General features: G+C 39.3%; 2 protein-coding genes across 5 annotated transcripts in view; both read right to left on the reverse strand.

Moving 5' to 3' along the window:
• Nucleotides 1-421: 421 nt before the first annotated feature.
• Nucleotides 422-6,209, reverse strand: SDHAF4 (succinate dehydrogenase complex assembly factor 4). Its single transcript, XM_063330236.1, has 3 exons — nucleotides 6,132-6,209; nucleotides 3,380-3,532; nucleotides 422-687 (listed from the first exon to the last, which is right to left on the reverse strand). Exons 1-3 carry the CDS (start codon nucleotides 6,169-6,171, stop codon nucleotides 578-580), a joined length of 303 nt encoding a protein of 100 aa, XP_063186306.1. The 5' UTR covers nucleotides 6,172-6,209; the 3' UTR covers nucleotides 422-577.
• Nucleotides 6,210-9,767: 3,558 nt separating this feature from the next.
• Nucleotides 9,768-20,550, reverse strand: part of FAM135A (family with sequence similarity 135 member A) — a 97,636-nt gene continuing 86,853 nt past the window's right edge. For 3 of the 4 annotated variants that reach the window (XM_063330238.1, XM_063330239.1, XM_063330237.1), the window contains 2 exons: nucleotides 11,972-12,085; nucleotides 9,768-11,227 (listed from right to left, as the gene is read on the reverse strand). In XM_063330238.1, coding sequence (XP_063186308.1) covers nucleotides 11,022-11,227; nucleotides 11,972-12,085 — 320 coding nt within the window. In that variant the 3' untranslated portion in view covers nucleotides 9,768-11,021. The remainder of the gene's footprint in view (nucleotides 11,228-11,971; nucleotides 12,086-20,550) is intronic. The other variant, XR_010070435.1, reaches the window with a different exon arrangement.

Below are 20,550 nucleotides of genomic sequence, written 5' to 3' on the forward strand. Positions count from 1 at the left end.
AGAATTAAGCCTCCATTTCCATCATGCCATTTACAGCCGTCAATCCGAGATGAGAGAAAACGGGACTTTCCGGCCCCTCTGCACCAACAGGAAAGAAACCCCAACCCACTCTAAGGGAGACAGAGGGGATGGTTCTTGATTAAAGGGCCTTTTACCAATCAACCATTGTGCTAAATGCGAACATCAGCTAAACACTGATCTCCTTGGAGGTGGCTGTACTTCTGATAAACGGTCATGAACCGCAAAGCTCTTTCAGCACTTTTAAGACACTACATAAATGTTTAAATACCTAAAGAAATCCAAGCCCTTAATACATCTCAGTAAGATCCTCACTACCAATTTCACAACACTATACTTGCATAGTGTAAAGAACATTAAAGATTATGTGCACATTGAGCAAATAACAGCTCCAAAACTTGAGTTGCAGCATCACGTTTTATTTACATAGTATCTCTCAGAGCATTCACCACAAGCATGACAGAAACAAGAAGCTTCACAACAAATCCAGATGAGATTTTTCTGTACATTATATTTTTCAACAACTAGAAATATTTTTTTAGCAATACACATTTATACTTTAAAAATCTATACAACGTCCTTTTCTCTCCCAATCTCCGAAACGTGTAGGTTCAGGGCCTTTAGGTCCACCCCTCTCTTTTGTAACAGGATTGATTCCATCAGGGAATTCTAAAATGACAGGGAAAGTTCATTAAAAGGCCTATAATGTTAACAAATATAAAGATGTCACTATCTACGATGTTTGCCTCTCAGTTTCATTTTCAAATACAAAATCAATTCTCTTTTGTTTTTAAGGGCAACCTTGAGTTAAACACTTCCCAGAGTCATACAACAGTAATTTCAGAGCGTTCTGTGACTGTAGTCAGCAACATATATGAGACCATATTCAGTTATGCAAACAAAAACGCAACTCGATGTCCAAAGGCATGAAAGCACCACAGTTTCTCATGAATTCATAGTGAAAACTTGCCTCATTCAGATATGCTGTACATACGTTCACCATGTCTAAAACACCAGGTCACTTTCTGTTTTTCTTTAGGTCTCTAATTTTAAGCACTCAGATTTTAATTTCACCTTGAATTTTAGTCAAGATTCTATTATTCTTGTACTTAAAACACCGTGTTTTCACAGAAGCTGGTAGGTTTTTCAAGAAATAGCATGCTGATATTCATCAACACCAGACTAGATACTGCAGTCACAGTAATCCTAAATAGCTAAAATTAGACTTTTTACCTTCTAAAACTTAACCTAAGCTCGCTAAATCACTGTTATGCCCTTTCAGGAGAGGAAGACTCCTTGCAAGTGATATATGAATGTGACTTTCAGATCTCTCTGCTAAGAGACATGCTAAGCTTACACATCAGCCCTGCTTCTTCTATTCCCAGCACCTTACCAGCTGCCACCTACTCGAACACATGGAGCTTTCTGGACCTCACTGTCAACATCCTTACACTACTCAGTACTCCCTTACTCAGGGCCCTCTCTTAAGAGTAGTAACTCAGGCCACCCATGCTGCACAACAGCCATCCCACTAGGTATCACCAAGCCACAAAGTACTTTTTTGGCACAGCACCACCCCAGGCGGAGTGTTTTCTCATCCTGCACTAGACCGCAGGGCTCCCTGAAGCTCACTGTACCCTACACGTCCCCTTGCCATGCTGATTGTCCAGAGCCTCCCATATATACGTGTAACTCAGGGCTCCCTCAGTCGTATCCCTCAGTCCTGGTGCGCAAAACAAATAATGAGGAGCAGGGTTGAAAATGAGAAAGGACAACAGAAATCCTGGAGAGCAGAGAAAAAGGACAGTAACGGAGGGAGACTCGTGTAGCTACAGGCTATACAGAATAACATATTGGGATGCCTCTTTAAAAATTCACGCAGACCAGGATAGGAAATGTCAGCATTTGAACACCTCTGGCAGTACAAGGAGCACAAATGCATCTAATATTATTTTGTAGGTGTCATCATCCCAATATCCAAGCCCCACTGATGTGCTGACAGTGGATGCAGAAGCTCAAAAGATTTCTCCATGATAGCTACACAGCACCGGGAATTCAAACAGCCAGCTTAAAATCTTACGTTTTTTCCTAATAACACAATGGATTCTAACAAATAGGATTTTAACAAACGACTGCTGTTGTTACGTGTAAAAAATATACAGGTACACATAAATTTAAAGCCAAAAGAAATATTGAATCTTGCTCTAAACCTAGAACACCTAAGCAAAAAGCAAAAGATAATGATGCATTTGTTTTAAATGAAGCAGTGCTGGCATTTATTTTCTTGTGAATAAAAGGACAAGAATTAAATAGCTGCTTATACAGTTAACTCCAACTCTGAGTCAGTTCTCAAGTGAGTCACAATCTGAAATTGCTTGCAGCCACATCAGAGATGATACTATAATTTTTCAGTCATTCTGTCATCTCGATATTCATAGTGATCTATTGATCTATTAAAAAAGCTTGTCCTAGAGACCTCGAAATAGATAAACATGGGTTATCACTACTGTTAAACAGCAGCAGAACATCACGCTATGGTGAATAAGATAGAGCATGACTAGCACTGTTAGCTAAGGGAAGATAGCTAATTAGAAAGAAAGACGAAAGATTCTTTCTCCTGTCTGATAAAAAAGTGTATGATTCTAGTGACTTCGGTGATGTATCTGCGACTCAATCTTGTCAGGTTCTCTAAATGTGGCCCCACTAAGGTCACTGGAACAGAACACAACCAGCAGTTCATCAGGTCTCCTCTGACCTCACTGAGCGGCTCAGTAAACTCAGTATCTCTTGTTGCTTTTCAAAACGCTACCTGCAAGACTAAGAGAAAGACTGACCACGAAATACGGCATGAACCACAAATCTTTTGTGGGCTAAGAAATAGAACAGACTTCTTTGGATAATAAAAAGTAGACGGTGCCCTCATGAGTTTACTACCACCATTTATAGCTGGACTATAATAGACCAATACCACCTACACTTCTCAGAATCATGCAACGGTTTATGGCAGAAGGCACCTTTAGCAGACACCTGGCCCCAGCTCTGCTCAAAGCAAGGCTGGTAGTAGGTCAGGACATCTGGGAAAATGTGAGTATCTCCAAAAGGAGAGGGACCACAGGTTCTCTGGGTGACTTGTTACAATGTTTGACCACCCTTGTTCTGAAGACTTTTTCCCTCATATGCCATTTGCTGCCAACTTGTGCCCACTGCCCTGCCACTCTGTTTTTTTCAGAACCCTTAAGCTTAGGAAGTGATGTTGATGGGTGCTGAATGCCTACCCCTCTTCTTAAACTGACTCAGCAGCACTGCAGCTCAGGCTCTTGCCTTTAAAACATGGCTTGCAACTTTGTAAAACATGACTTACTTTCCAGGGGTTCCCTCTCTATACTGGACTCCTCTGGTTCATCAAATCGACCTACTGGTAACTTCGGTTTCTTAAGTGGCTGCTTAGCAGGTTCCGATCTTCCTCTTGTCTTAGAGCTGGTACTCCTCAGAGAGCTGCAAAGCAGCGATGACTCTATCAAACAAACAGACACGCGCAGCATAAATGTGAGAGTTTAATACCTGTGACTGTTCAGAGCGCCTCTGAAAAACCCTCACTTCAGAAACTAGGGAGCAGAGGACAGGAAAACAAATTCCAAATATTATTTTAACATTCAACTCACAAACACCTAAGAAATCAGCACAGATAATTATTTTTGGCCCTAGAAACATATGCAGGCAGAACTGTGTTAGTTGTATAACTCAGTTCACATAAACAGTGTATTTTAAACTACTTGAACTTATCTTCACTGTTATCTTCTTGCGTTTTACACTCTAAACAGTAATTATGCTAGCATAGACCAGTACACTGTTTTCCTGGAGAACTCCTAACCTCCCCCAAGAAGCCTGCTGATTTCCAGGTCTTGGCTCATTGCCAGCTGCTTTTGAGTCAGAAAAAGCTTCTGCTTTCCCAAAGGAAAGTTTTTTTAAAAAATCACGTTGTTCCCTTAGTAACAGGTTTTCCAGAATGTTGGTAGAGAATAGCTGGGCTTCCCTTATGATGGTAAAATAATTCAGCTGGTAGTCAAAAGCAGGACAAACTTTGAGCACATTTAAGTTAAATTATAGAACTGCGTGCAAATGCTTTAATTCAAAGCATGAACTTTTTTCCTTTAAAGTCCTACTAACATTTTTTTAACCTAAATGTAGGAGAAAACCTATTAATATCCATACCTAAAGTTCTTTCAAGTAGTATAAAAATGGAGGTGCACAGATACCATAAGTCATAAATAATTCAAGAGTCATAAACAAGTTAAAAATTGCTTACGAAGATCTCTCAAAATGACTGATACTTCTGCATTTGGCTAAAAAGCCAAATGTCCACAGTGAGCATGAACTACGCTCTAAAAATTTTTTAGCTATGGACACGTGCCTAAAGCAGCTCTGATTTTTCTTAATAAGGAATATTCAAACAGAAATCCTCCCTGTACCGGCCTGGGTGCTAAGTACTTGAAAGAACTATTTTTCTACCTTGCTGAAGAGATCACATCAGCAAATCTTCTCAAGCAGCGTGGATTTGACTCAAATATATACACACCAACCAACAATCCACCTGTATTCCCAGAATCAGCATATTCATACCTCCTAAAATACCACAACCTTAACATCAAACCCTACAGTCACATAAACTGTATTATGCCTGTCAACTGCTGCCAATGCCCCAAAGGAATCTTTTTTTTTTTTTTTGCTTTAAGCATGACATAATGGACTATCAACAGTGAAGAATCTACTCCTTCTGCATATATTGGATCTTTCTGACAAGCATCTTGTCATTCTTCAGCAAGCTAAAAGAGAACTTAGTTAGAAAAATTAAATTAAAGCTGATATATCTAGCCCAAGTTCAAATAAAAGTCAGATTAAGGTACTGATATGAAACTGATTATCTCAGTCAGCAGAGAAGAGGCAAAATCCATTTTCCTATTTGCAATACTTGATATTGACACAAATACATTCTTCTTGACACAGAGGTGACAGAAGTTCAACATAAAGTACCTCTGAAAAAGATAAGGTGAGCAATCAACTTTATCAGTAAACCCCCTTCTACAAACTGATCTTTGACTCCCTTGTCCTTTATGGGCAGTCACAAAGTCATCCAATTTGTTAATTACATAGCTGAATTTCAAAATAATCTGAAAGTCCTAAGTCTTTAAAGTTGCTGCACAGCCAACATCCACAATATCCAGTCTTCTGAAGTGGCCTGCGGACTGTGATTTATGATAGTAAAGACATTCATGCAGTGGGAGCTGGGCACTAACTGGGATGCTAGGGAGATAGGAGCATCAGCCAAATCTTGACATGAACCCAACAGCCAAATAGAGCCTAGGAGGGGCCAGAAACATCAAACAGCACATTTTTCCCCAGCTCTTCTATTAACATATAGTGTACCAGTCTGTTTCAGGAATATTGTACCAATAGCATCACGCAAATCTCAACTTTTGATGGAGAAGGCCTGCCTGACCTGCAGCCCTACAGAACAGCCTAGGTTGCGTGTGTTCATGTGGGACAGACACAGTTATGCAGGCTACTTTATTTGTCCTGCGGCCTAGGTTTGTCCATGAACAAACTACCTTAATTTCCTCATATAAAGGACACAGAGCGGTAACTTACAAAGCCGCAGTTATAGCCTCCCTCCAGCTATTCTACAAATATTAAACCACGGCTTAATATTTTACTACCGTTTAAAAGTCCGCAGAAACGACAGGGAGAGAAAAACCTCTGGAACCGACAGTGAGGCCTGACAGGAATAGCTTTGCAATACAGGGGAGAATATTAGTATCTAGAGGGGAAAAAAAAAAGCAGGAAATGCACAGAGAAATACGAGGGGCAACCCACCGCCCCTAACAAGGGCTGAAGAGGCGGGGGGCCACACCGCGGGTGTCGCAGGGCCCTCATCACCCGCCGCCATCTTAGGCGCCCCTCAGCAACACCGGCGCCGACACTCCCGCCCGGCGGCCGCCCCTCGCTCCCAACTCCCCTGCGTGAGGAAGGGGAAGATGGGCTGCGGGGGGGGGAGGTAGGAAAGCCCCTCAGCGGCACAAGCCAAGCCCCTCCCGCCCTCCGCCCGCCCCTCTTACTCGCCGCCCCGGCCGCGCCGCGCAGCAGCCGCAGAGCCATGGCCGCGCCGAGCCGGGACACGAGCGCACTGCGCAGGCGCAAACGGGGGCGGGCGAGCGGGGGCGGGGCTCGCGCGGCGTCAATTGGACGCCGCGCGAGCCCCGCCCCCGCTCGCCCGCCTGAGGGGGAGCGGCGGGAAACGCCGTTCCCGTCAAGGCAGCGGCGCTTCCACCGGCTTTAAAACACAGATAGAAAGCTGTGTCGCTTCAAAGTTGTCAGAAAAATCATTTAAATAAAGGGTCAGGCGCTTGCGGCACTCGCGGCTGTCTTCTCAGTGTAACATCTGGGCCCACGGGCGCGGAGCTCCGGGTAATTAGCGCCGGGTAGTGTTTTGAACACGGCAACAAGAACGGCTCAGCAGAGGAAGGGAAGGGACCTGTTGGACCTGGTCCAGATGTGATCCACGAAGATGATCAGAGGGCTGGAGCACCTCTCCTATGAAGACAGGCTGAGAGAACTGGGGTTGTTCAGCCTGGAGAAAAGAAGGCTCCGGGAAGACCTTACAGACCTTTCAGTACCTAAAGGGGGCCTACAGGAGGGATGGGGAGGGACTCTTTTTCAGGGAGCGTGGTGATAGGACAAGGTGTAACGGTTTTAAACTTAAAAGAGGGGAGATGTCGATTACATATTCGGTAGAGATTCGTTACTGTGAGGGTGGTGAGGCACTGGAACAGGTTGCCCAGGGAAGCTGTGGATGCCCCATCCCTGGAAGTGTTCAAGGCCAGGCTGGATGGGGCTATGAGCAGCCTGGTCTAGTGGGAGGTGTCCCTGCCCATGGTAGGGGGTTGGAACTGTATGATCTTTAAGGTCCCTTCCAACCTGAACCATTCTATGAACGTTTGCTTTTTGTCACTCTTCAAACACCTCCAGCTAACCTTGTTCTTCCATAAAAACAGCATTCAAAACACTGTCCGCACATACTAAACTGCAGAAGATAACTTGCACTCAGCTGGTCTTGGAGACTAGAATCTCTCAAATAGCATTTTGTGTTCACATCTGAAGAGTTTAAGAAAGTAAATCTCCCTGGTAAATTAACAGCAGCAATGCTTCATTGAGTTTATTGCACTACATCTGGCAAGGCCTAGACACTGGAAGTGATTAAATTTAACTGACTGCCTTATGTGTGACATTTTCCCAAGCAGCTTTTTATAACACAGTTAATTGGACATCAGAGACCAAAAATAATGGGAAATCCTTTTCTTTATTCTAACAGCAAGATGCTGGGCCTCTAGATCAGAGAGAATAAAGAGGAACATTGGTGGCTCATGCAGAAAATATGCTATTCTGCCCAAAAGCAGCAGGAAAACCCACCAGATCTATTTGAAGTTCAAGAACTTACCGTGCAAGTGCTCAATACTGTAAAAACTATAACAAAATCCTTACCTTAAAAATACTCATATCAAGCTGTCTGCAGCTGCCAAGTAATAGCAAGCTCTGTTCCTTGTCAGTTTAACACAAATCCATGAAAAATCATGCTGATGTGCAATCTCAAATAGTAAGGATGAAATAGCAATGTACGACTGATTAGGAACTGTTCTTCCACCTAAAAATAAGCTGATGTCTTCAAAACAGTTTTTTCCCTAGTCTTCATTTATTGTATTGCTGTAAAAAAGCAAAATTCACTTTTAACTCCTGAATTCTGTATGTCTAGACCTTATGGCTGCGGAGGTAATAAATCTGAACGTTGGCAAATACCAATGTAGCACATTCCACAGGAATTTTCCACTTTGTGATGAAGTGCAATTTTTTTTTTTTTTTTTGTTTTCCTCCCTCTGCTTATCAATCATTTATCTCAAATAATCACATATGCTTTGCTGTTCTAAAAAGCAGGGGACAGAAGACTTGGAGCCCGCACAAACGCTGCAGCAGGTCAGCTCAGATGAGCCAGAAGGTAAGGTGGCCACAGGGGCTACCTGGCAAGTACCGCAACCAGCACTGGCCCAGGCAGCAAGCAAGCACACCAAGTCTGCCTAAACACCACCACCCCCTGCCCCCCCGCCCCAGCTTCCTCTCTGACCACGTCAAGAAGCCTGGTTATCTGAACAACACACCTGGGCAAATAAGACTGGCTTGGAATGATGGGTGTTCCATGGTTACAGAGAAAGGTTTTCCATCAGCGTCGAATTTCTTGGCTCTGCAGCAAAGCCATTGCCACAGAGCTCTTTTTCCCAACTTGGAAACAAAAGTTCAGCCACTATCTCATTTTATGCAATGCTCTCCTAATAATATCGATGAGAGCTTTGTGAAATACCAGTAGCAGCCGACTGCCTTCAGGGAAAAAGAGACCAGCAGCTTTCTAAAGGAACATTAAGACCTTAAATGTTATCTCTCATTCTGTAAGCAGCATAATTCTCTTGGAAGCAGCTGTAGGATACCTGCGTAAAGGAGAGGTCACTATCACTGCAGGAAGGTGAAGGCCTGATTCAAACAGAGGAGGGGGGAGATGGAACACTTCATAGCTGCTACTGCATCAGACGACTTTCAGTTATGTATGCAAGAGTCCGTATTTCTGTGTAGTACTCAGAAGGCAGAAATACACAGGAGTAGGAGTATGCCATGCAACACACTGCAGTTGTCCAAAACACCCAAGATTGCGTGTTTTCAGGCAGCAACTGCAAGTGTATCACGCAGTCTGTAAGCACAACCGCATATGCTTCAAGGAGAGGTTGGGGTCATCGTGCCACTCACTACTGTCTTATGGCACACAAGTAGCTGCCGTTCCTTTCAGGCTTCAAGATGTTAAACAAACCCCACAAAACGTGCAGGACTGAGAGGGCTACATACGGACTGCGCTGGGCAATACAAATTAGAGGAGAGAAAAAGTTAACATTCTCTTCATTTGCCCTGTTCCTTGATAAACTTACATGCAAATATCACAGGATTGCCTGCAACACACATTTTCCCCAAAAAACAAATCAAAGTCAAGCCTCCTTACATGGACGGGATCTACTATTAAAAAAAAATAATTAAAAACCGTGGCTATTTCTGCAAGGATATTTCTACTTTGCTAATCACAAAAGCGTGCTTTACACTTTCGGGTTTCCAGAAAGATGCAGCAAGACACATTTTTCAGTAGCGACAGAAACGTCTAAATACTTATGTACTAAGAGTAATTTAACTTCATCATTGTGAATCAAGGAACATTTTGTAGATCTAGCTCCCTAAACTGATATTAAAAATATAGCTGCTAGCCAACTACTAGAACAGTGTTAAACAAAAGACAGCTGAGATGTCAAACTTAATTTAAATATTTACAACATACTAGCGCCATCATAATGGAAAAAAAAAATATTAATAAAAGTAGGCATTGTTAGAGTGGGAATGTATTTAAAATATCTTTGTGTCGTAAGGACTTGCCTAATACAACTCTAATAAAACACTCTTTTAAGTGTGTATATTGCCAAACTGTAGGTGGTCATCTGAAACTTGTAAACTACAGAGAAAAAAATAATATTACAAAGAGTGTATTAACAAACCAAATGCAAAATCACTTCATTATAAACTATTATTGCTATATTCATTTCAAATAATACAAAATTATTAATTATATACAAAAAAGCCTCCCCAGAATTTTGGTAATTAGCAGAACATTTCAGTTTCTTTAATTGCTTCCATTAGAGTCATTTGTTCATTTTATTAACACCAGATGCAATAACACAATGCTAAAAATAAACATGCATTATACAACAAATTTATAGTTTTCAAAAAATGATCATTACAATTAGTGAATGCACATGTAACTCTTTCCCCCCCACCTTTAGTGAATTATTATCTGAAACAGAGAAAAGGGAAGGAAGGAGAAACCAAACTTAATGCTATTCAGCACCAGTAGAAAGTCAATAGACCTTTAACATTCCTGTATATCAAAAACATTTTATCTGTATCACTAAACAGGTAAAGTTTACAATATTGTCCCATTTAAAGATGTATTGATTTATATTTACAATACTTTGTAGTCAATAAAACATTTTAACAATATTTAAAAATTGCTTAAATTCATAAAAGTATTGCAGAAATTTATAACATTTACTTATTTTACGTACATACAAGGAAGTCCACGTAAAACTGTCCAGGTTTGTCTGAAGAACTGACAGAGTAAGGAGCAATTTTAACGCAGTTTGCAAAACCCCAATTATTTGAAGGCAGCTATCATTAAACATTCAAAACCCCTTAGTTGCCATTTGCTTCTGAAAACTGAAGTTCCAGTAATAAAATTGACTATGTAAACTAACATGGTTTTGAGATCAGTAGAAAATATATTCCCACAGGCATAACACATTTAACAATTATGATAATGACTTTGTAGAAAACTCTTAAGCTGTAGTGATATCTGAACAGACAACTCGGTAATGGTCTTTGCGAGACTCACAGATATAGTCATTTTCAAATATCCAGTATTTTAGCAGCTCATTGGGTTTCCAGTTAAACTTCCTACAGTGCTAAAATACGACAACTGAACGTGTAAGACCATATTTGATTTTTAAAATCCAATTTATTTTGGCATCTAAAGCCTCCTGTAAAATGTAGCCAAGTAACATTGACTTCTGTAGTCTGAGCCAATAATAAACCAACCAAAAAGTATGCACTGTACTTTAATCTTCAAATAATTAGGTACCCAAAATTAAGAAATAGAAAAGTAAAAAGAACAAAATAAAAAAATATTGCACAGCCACATTACCTAGAAAGTAAAGTTGATGTTAAAAAGCCCTAAGTGTGGATGATATAAATTATCTTCCATATAAAAAGTATAAATATCTCTTAAAATACAGCTGCAGCTATACTTTAACACCACACATTATTTGATTCATCTGTTAATGAGGTAATAACCAAGTCTCTTACAATGCTTTTCTCTACTGAAAATATTTTAGGGCAGCAACGAGAAAGAATTTTTCTAAAAATATTTCTGAATCAAGAACAGCAATGTGTGCAGCCCTCCCTATGAGAGAATCTGCTGTATTGGGTAATGCATTAATTACATTATAACGAACCAAATTACATTCCTTATTTTGAAGAACTGGCAGAAGCAGGTTCTGTATCATTTCAGCATAAATTGGTCCTGTAGAGGAAAAGAAAAGTTGTACTGTGTGAATCACTGGAAACAAATACGATTCTCTAACCTTGCACTTAAAATGAATACATTTCAGAATAAGACAGGTAATGATACGTGTTATGCTGTTGTTAAGAATATACAGGAAGCTTAATTTCCTCAGAAACCTTGGAAAAATAATTTTAAGCTATGTATTTTAGTATTTGTACATTTACAGTGGGAATGTGCTCATCACTATTGATTTACTACACTATGCAAAAGGTATTTATTTATCAATATATAATGCTAGAATGCCGTTGTGCTGGGATGTTGTCATGGTGAATACGACAAACAACCATCGCTGAAAATAGGAAAACTACCTTTTCTTTCAGTGCCAGTATTAAGCCTCGACTAAATACAGCCCACGTCCCCAACATTACAACTTGAGGTCCTCAAAAATCAAAGCTATTTGTCCTCCCTATTCATGGAGTAATGCCTCAGGGGCTGTGTTCATCCCACCTAACTTTCAGCAAAGTCTATAAGATAGAAATTTATTCAGTTCCATCTCCTTCTGCATGTAATAGAACAGGACAGATGCAGAAAGCAATTCAGCTCCCGCATGGATTTTCTCTCTCTGTTACTACAGAGTAAGCCCCGAGCGTCGAAACACATAACAGAGGTGCCTCAGTTAAGTATCCAAAATGAAATGGGATGAATTTGAGACCTATGAGGCTTAACCTGAGTGGTCTGTTTATTTTTCAGGATATTTATTACCTGATTGTTTATCCTTTAAAGCTGTTTTACACATCTCAATGCGAGCGGAGTGGTAAGGAACATAACGATCCTGCAGAGATCCCACTAACACAATGTTTTTGAAGTAATGAAGACCTACAGGAAAAGAGAAAAAGGTATCTATTATAACGAATCCCTTGACAATTACCACACAATAATTAAATGTTTTACAACTTAAATTTGGCACCAATTTATTACAAGATCACCTTGAGCACAGGTACAGGGTCCAACCAACACAACTCCCCAGATATAATTAAACCTTTATAATTAAACCCAGACTTCCTTCTTCTTGGACAAGCACTCAAAGAGTAAGATGATGCAAAGGTAGGAACCCCCAGTAATGATGGAGTTACAGTCCTTAAGACAATTGTTATGTTTTCTCTAAAAAGCTTCAGCAGATTTCTGGTGCTGCCCATCTGCTTTAGAACAGATATGATGGAGCATTTTAGGGAAATGGGTTGCTTTTGCCTTACAACAGCCCCTTCTGAATATTGCAGCCATCTACAGCTAAATACAAAGGCAACTGTTAGGCAGAACCCGAAAATGTTCAAACAGTTTAGATATACATAAAGATAAGCTATACCTAAAAGCAGCCAGCCTGAACGGCTCTCTGGGAATCTCCTAGGTGTCAGGTGCTTACATCTTATCATTGGTAGATTTGATCCAACTCTATTTGCTTCGGTGCTAATGAGTTTTGCACCGATGCTACTAGCCCCGCTTTTAATTTCCAGAGAAGAATGGTCAGATGCTGTAACTGTTAGTTTTTAATTTATAAAATGTACTTAGGCCATTCTGAGAATTATGGAAATACTGCAAATAAAGTAATTCTTCAAAGGTTCTTCTTGGAATATGCAACAAATGTTTTCTGTGCAAAGAAATTTCTCCACATATAAAACTTTACTTTTATTAAAAAAAAAAAAGAGAGATCTGATTGTGCAAGAAAAATAAATTATTTGCTACCTGCTTTTCAGAAGCTATACTGCCAGGACAAAATTCTGGATTCTAGTTTCCCTGTTTTGTTCAGACTGAATATATACTAATTACTAATACATGTTCCTAAAGCCGTCAATGGAGCCCAAAGTGAAAAATCTTTCCTGTTTTCAGAGGTTGTTTCCTAATTTTCAGTATTTTGTATGCTCCACGTGTTGAAGACTACATCTCCAAACCAAGTCAGTTACAGAAACAATGCTGAACAACTTTAGCATGTGAAAAGTAAATGTATCCTCTCAGACTTCACAGAAAATTGAAAAAAATAATTCTGTACATCCATAAAACCACATACAAAATGCATCCAAACTAGATCCTGGTTCCTGTCCTCTTCAAATAGGAAATCTGTTTGGGCTTCTTTTTTTTTTTGCCTGTGCCCACTGAAAAACAACACTGTCTCAAAAGATCAGCTAAATCACTGGAGTCTTTCATTTGACATCTGATGAGAAGTGACTGCAGCAAACCCTACAGAAAGATGTGGATGCCAATTCCAAAACTTTGTACTGTGTTGAAAAGAATACATTTGGAATAAATCAAGGATGGGAATTCTCTGCAGGCTAATCTGTAATAGTTTCATAAATTCCTTGGGAGTCTATCTATCTTGTATTAAGTTTTTTTGATACGCACTTTCTCTAGAGAAATACCCATTAGCATTCATGTAAAAGGTACAAAGAAGCGGACTGCCTAGAGCTTTTAATCAACCTGAAGAAGGAAGAGATATCCTGGGGAATCTTTAGAGGAACGTCAGTCTACAGCAATCAACATTCAAACAGATTCTCTTCATCCTCGTGTACGACATAATACAAACACCCACCTACCACCCACCCCCCCAAAAAAAACCCCAACCAACAGGCTTAGGACATCACAGTCTACTAAATTAGGCATCCCCTTTTGGTCACAGTGACTCATTTTTATGCTTCATAGTCTGGTTCACAAAAATAATGTCTTGAGCTTCCCTTCATTTTAGGCATGGTAAATATCAGGAATCTTTCTTTACGAAAAAGTGTTTTAGGGAACCCTTCAGCTGGAGCAAAGAAGGCATACAGGGTATTTCATAAGCGTAAGTTTTATTGTTTAACTATTCCTGGGTGGCTTTTCTTTGGACAGCCCTTTGTGACAATTTTGAAGAAAAAAGTCCACGTCTTACATCTTGAAGTTGTTTATTCTGACATGGTTCATGTGATAGACATAGATCACATGCGACTACATGGATGAGAGAGGAGTCAAAACGGTGTATATAAATGTGCAGAGCCCAGCAACCCCGTGGATTTCTACATGAGATAACTCAAATCATTTGTCAATGAGAAGGAACCACATGGTGTTCACAGCATCCTTTCCGCTCTCCGGACAGGCTACAGGACTACTCAAGACATAGGCAGAGAATGCTCTCTAATATGGGAGTGTGCAGTGCTACACTGTGGCTAAATTAAGTGTACTTGTGGACAAAGAAGCAACTTTCTATTTATGCCACAGTAAAAAATGGCCCACTGGTCATCTTTACATGTTGTGCTTTCACTTCCTAGACTTTAAACATATTCTGCCTTTAATTAAATTAAAAATTCAGGAATAAATTGTGAACAACAATACAGATCAGTTAATTCCTATGATGCACACCTTTATTTTCCCACACCGCACATAACACAAGATCTGTCATGCATACTCTAAGTATTAAAAAAAAATCTCAAACTTAAAATTATTCTAAGTAATTAATGAACAATTTTTTCTTGCAAAATTTTCAGCAGCTGAATTAAGAAACCAACCCCAAAATCTAATTAGGCCAGCACTTCCAGACTGTTGTAGTTAGGCAAAAATGCTAACCTAATTCTATGAGAACAAAATACATTTGAACTCATCACATCACACCATCTACTGACTAGATCACACATTTTTGAAGCATAATATAAAAAACACTGAGGTTGTCATTAACTAGGAAGAACTGACTACATTTTTCAACAGGATTTGAAATAGCTTGGAAAAGAACAATCCAAATGAAAGATCACTGTTGAAATAACAAGCTTGGTCCCATAAAACAGAATGCTCTTTCCCTTAGTAACGAACCTTTAGTGGGCTTTCCAAATTTTTATGATCATCCTTATCACCTAACGGAACTTCCATCTCAGTCAAGGTGAATTTAAGCATACATAGAGAGCACAATTTCCATCATTTAGCCATCATGCCATTCACATCCATCAGTGAATTAATGATACCTATAAATTCATGAACAAGTTCTCCAAATAATATGTCAAGTAGAAAAATATGTCTGGAACAGCAGGTTCCTGGTAGGGACCTGGTAATTCATAACTGCAATCACAGAGGAATACATTTTTATATATGTTCAGGCACCAGAATCAGATGTTGTCTGCCCTCTAGCTATAGCCAACATCCAAGTAGGGAACAGGAGATGGAGCCACTGGTACAATGGGCTGCCGATATTCTCCGAGAGTTGTATGACAAAATTCCATATCACTCCCATTTAACTAATTCAAAACAAGGCTTCAGTTATTTGCACTGGACAATATTCACTGTGGATACCACAGAGTTCCTGAGCATAATCAAATCAAAATCACTTATGACAGAACTTAAAAAAAAAAAGGTACAACAATCTGATTCCCTTAAGTAAGCTGCCATTTTCCTCAGGAATATACTAATCATATAGAGTCATTTATGTTTGAAGGGACCTCTGGAGATCACCTGATCCCACCCGCTTGCTCAAAGCAGGGCCAACTTTGATGTTAGATCAGGTAGCTCAGGGTCATACCTGGTTGCTTTGACTTGAAGGAAACATCTCAGTTTTGTCAAGATACAATACTCCCAACATTTTCTACATTTCTGTCCATTTACAAACTTGTTTGGAAATAGGGATCTGGAAGCTTTGCCAAAAATGCAATCTGAAAACAGGGACTTCAAAAACTATGCCCTGGAAGGCAGCCATCTCCTGCAGCTGGTCTTCTGCACTGCTTTGTGAAGTTAACACATCCCACACAGAGCTAGAATCGTGCCCCCAAAATCCAAGCACTGGAATCTTGAGTCAACTGAGGTCTCAGATTAAGATGCCGTGGTAGAGATGCAAGGAAGCTCAGACTTTCAGCTGCAGAAGACTGATTAAGAAGCTAGATTTACATCAACTCAAGAGTTTTCATGTCAGCTCAAAGCCTGCCTTGAAGATTTTACTTTAAAGAACTTGGCTCCAGATGCTATAGAACCTACCAGATTCTTCCAGCGTTGCTGGAACAGGGCTACTGAGGGCTGGGAAGTCCTTCGTTTTAGCAGAGCCGATTAGATTAGTCTCCATGCCATGCTACCAACAGGGATACTGTTTCAATTCTAGTCTCATCCTCATCACAAGTTATAAAGAGTCCCGCAAGTCAAGAGCTGAAAAGCTTTTTCCCTCCACAAACAGCACCACGTAAGCTACACTCATATCCTGTACGTAACAGACATCTCAAAGAAGAAAACAAGTCAACCACGCTTATTCACTGCTAATCTGTTGTTAACACGGATGTAAATGAAAAACAAACCAAACATCTTTTCCTCCTTTCAGAGATTAGCAAAACGCAAATTTTTAAAGGAGGGAGATAAGGTAATAAACAAGCGCGTCAGAATTCTGCTAATCAAGACCTGTGGAAGTACTACGACATACGAATCTAAGCCTATGTACGTAAGTACAAAAACATCCTGGACGACACTATGGCTGCACAGGCATGTTTTGTACCCTGTGGCATAAGAGGAAAAGAACTGTAGAGCAAGCCCCTTGGTATTAAGAATCCCTCATCCATCATAGTGCTCATTTTCAGGAGAGTTTACGTCGGACTAGCTCTAGTCTGGTCCTGTGGATGCAACGTGCATGGGCTGCTAAAGCTCATTCATTGTGTTCTGAAGTAAACAGGGATCATGAGGAGATTTGCTTCTGAATGCATTCCTGAGTGCTAATGTGGGCATAGTCTACGGCTGAGAAACGGGACTTAAAAAAGGGTCAGAACTAAAGCTGAGGTACAAAAACTTGCAGGCCCGAAGTTTGTGTCAGGAAGCGCTCCCACCAGTGAGCAAACAATTCACAACTGGGACAGAAAACAGGATTTTGAGGCTTGCTTTATGGAAGCCAGTCTCAGCACATATCATCATTCATTACAGGAGAACGAGTTCTGTCCAAAGTTTTGCAGTCATTCTATTTGCCAAGTCCTTAATTGCAAATGATAAATTGCAATTGATATCAAATTGGGATCTACCTCCAGAGTCTTCAGTTAATGTCGTTTCAGGTGACTGACAGGCTCAAGTTTCTGCAGACAAAGACCAACCGATGGAACTGGACCCTTTTTTTTTTAATACTTGTACCAACCAGTGTATTGGCATTCTAAACAAGGTATTCACACACAAAAGTCGTGTCTGAAACCAAACTAAAACCAAATGTTACATGTCACTGACATTTTACTTAGACGATCAGAACATCAAAACCAGCCTACATATAAATTAAACTGTTCTCTCTCACTGTTAGTTTCTTAACATATAAGGCAGGGTCTCTGAACCCATCAAAACCAACCATCTGAAGCACCACGAACAAGAAAGTGAAGATTTGTTGGGTGGCAATGGCTATAAATCAAGAATTTACAGTTTATTTTCCTGGAGTCCCTGGAATATGTTCATTTTAATGAAAATGTTACTATCTGAGTATAAAATGTAAATAAGGTAAGAAACAAAATACTCTAATGGAAGAGGGTGGGGAAAAAAAAAAAAAAAGAAGAGGAGCTTCTCTTGTTTACTTTGCACAAATCAAAGTGAATTAGAGAAGCCGGGAGAAGTGCTTGGGACAGTTCTCAAGTTACCCCTGAAGCTGCATCTTCAGTTTCACTGAAGCTACTGCCTTTCTGCTTCTGCAGACAAAAATTACAATGTGCTCCAAGCGCAATCAATTTGAATACACTGATGAAATGCATGTCCTTCCTTAAGCTCTTAAAAACTTCTGATTATTAATATTTTGGTAATGTGCCAAAAAATCAGTTGGTATTTCATAAGCTAGCTGATTTTTACATTTGATGTTAGAAAGTAAACACGAAGGTGCAGTTATCACTTGTAGAAAATATTGAAGCATAACCAATAGATTAAGTGGAAACAGAAATCCGGAGCTGTGCGAATTCTGGAACTTGTCACTGAATCCCTACATGGTGCTATGCTGCACAACGCACCCGTTTCAAATAATACTTAACTCGTTCCCAGTTATCCCTTTACAGACAGGTCTGCATAATTACCCCTTTGTAAGTCCTATGGCAAATGTCAACTGTTCAGTTACAAAAAGTACTTATTTCTGTTAAGTGGATATACATACTAATGTCTAAAAGCCAAGCAAGCAGAAAATAGAGGACTATATATTTTTTGTTTTTGTGTCTGAAAATCTTATCAAGTACATTTCAAAAAATTAAACTCCTATTTTTTGTTGAATCCACAATACTACAACATGAAACACTATTTACACGTAAGAGAAATTTTTATATACTTTTTCATCTGTGTAACTACAATTGTGTTTGTATTGAACCCATGACATCATAGCTGCCAACCTGTTGCAATTTCTTGTCACGGTATGAAATTAATAATCATTTCCAAGACCCCCAGAAATTACCAGACAGATTGTGGCTGCTGAAGACATGACAAGCAGACTTCAAGGAGATTATTGTCTAAGAATATAATTCTAAGCATTATCATTCTGAAGAAGCAACATCAGAAAACTAAGTTTTCTACTGGGTTCAAGGCAGTACAAATACCTCTACTGCCAGCATAAAGTGACCAGTACTTAAAGTAACTTAAAATTCAAAAATCACCATAAACTTTAACTCTCTTCATTTGGAATAAATACTCAGTCCTCTTACCTTTTGTTCCTTATAAGCAAGTAAGGTCAGATTTCACTCCTTACCAGCAGTTAGCAATGACGATAATTGTAAGAGAGAATGTAGTTCTAGTTTACTAGAATTTTGAATATCAAGCCCAGAAAGAAAACATCCAGATTTTTTTTTTCAACAACAATCCAATCAGAAATGGCAAATATTTAAGCCTCAATTTCTTCCCACAACCTGCTACTATTCTCTGAAATAAAGATTTGTTTTCATAAGATAACCTATTACACGGCCTGAAAAATTATTTTGTTCTCGTAATTTTTAAACTTGAAGGTAATATATATATAGTGGGCTTTTTAAGGTTGCTTTAACAAGTTAACTTTTTAAGGTTGCTTTAACAAGTTAACTTTTTAAGGTCACTCTTTCTGCTTTAACAAACTTGATAACTGGGCAATCAGAGAGTTGTACTTGACTCTTAAAAAATATTCTACAACTGTAACACTCCATTAAGTGCATGAAAGAAAAACTAGTTGATAGACAAACCACATACAATGCTATAGAAAAACAGACTCAGAATAGCAGACACTTAATTAATCATAATCACTTGTCATTTACTGTAATTTATTGAATCAATCATTTGAAACAGCATTTACAGTTTTAAGAATCAATTCCTATTTATAAGCCAGAAACAGAAAAAGAGAATTGTTAAAATAAGTTATCTGTCATTCTGCCTTGACAATTACTTGAAAATGAAACTGAAAAGTTCCCAGAGTTCACCTGGTAAATGAGAGCTGACTTTATCTCCCACACTAGATCTGAGGAAATTCTGCAAACAAAACTCTTCTGCAGATATACTTCTAAAAGAACAAGCAAATGAACGCATTCTAAATCACAGATCTCTGTGTTTAGGTGAACACGTTTCCTTTTCATTGAAGAATACTAACATCATCAATCAATGACTAACATCAATTATTTGCTGAATATGAGCCAGTAGCGTGCCCAGGTCGGTCTTTTCCTGCCCAAATCTCTGTACTGCTTTGCTCCCCACAATATTTCAGCTGTGAAACCCTACAAATATTTTGATGGAGAAATGTGCCGAGATTTTTCACAAAACACCATGAGCATCTCTGGCACCACAATTGCTCGCCTGACACACATTTAGAAATACCTGTCCGATGAGTCCTCAATAACTTTATAATGCTTAATACAAGCTAACCCCCAACTAGCACATTCTTCACTGCCAAAACTGGCTCTCAGCCAACAGCTGAATATTCAAAGCAGAGAAAACTGTACGAATGATATAGTATGAATAATTTAATTTGTTTTTTATCTATTATGCTAAGTACAACTTCACCTTTCTTTATCAAAATGAGTTTTTGTTTTCCGTGACCATCTTAATGAGGAAATGAAAGACAGGTTAGCAAAAACTTTAAAGCGGAATTTTGCATTTATAGAATAGATAAGAAAAACAGATACAGAATCAGGTAATCCTAAAAGAGTATATATGTACTTATCACACTGAAATCACTAGCTTCAGTGGCTCAAGAAGAAGCTGAGAGATATATATACACACACACAGACACATAGATAGATATATATATACACACACCCCAGCATAGTGGCTGCCCTCAGAACTTCTGCTCGTTAGTTAGAAAGGAAAGTATCAAACCAATGGTCCACCTCTGCAACAAAAATGGTTTATTGTTTCTTTTACTTGAAGAATATGGGACTAAAGCCAAAGTAACTCTTACA

This window comes from Chroicocephalus ridibundus, chromosome 3 (assembly GCF_963924245.1).
Source record: "Chroicocephalus ridibundus chromosome 3, bChrRid1.1, whole genome shotgun sequence".
In the NCBI taxonomy this organism is placed as follows: Eukaryota; Metazoa; Chordata; class Aves; order Charadriiformes; family Laridae; genus Chroicocephalus; species Chroicocephalus ridibundus.

Bases quoted from the DNA above. Each gene is read 5' to 3' on its own strand.
- SDHAF4 (XM_063330236.1), bottom strand. From the start codon at position 6,171: ATGGCTCTGCGGCTGCTGCGCGGCGCGGCCGGGGCGGCGA. The intron at 3,533-6,131 runs GTAAGAGGGGCG...TTTGTTTGATAG, and splicing joins CGGCGCGGCCGGGGCGGCGA to AGTCATCGCTGCTTTGCAGC. The intron at 688-3,379 runs GTAAGTCATGTT...CTGTCATTTTAG, and splicing joins AGAGAGGGAACCCCTGGAAA to AATTCCCTGATGGAATCAAT.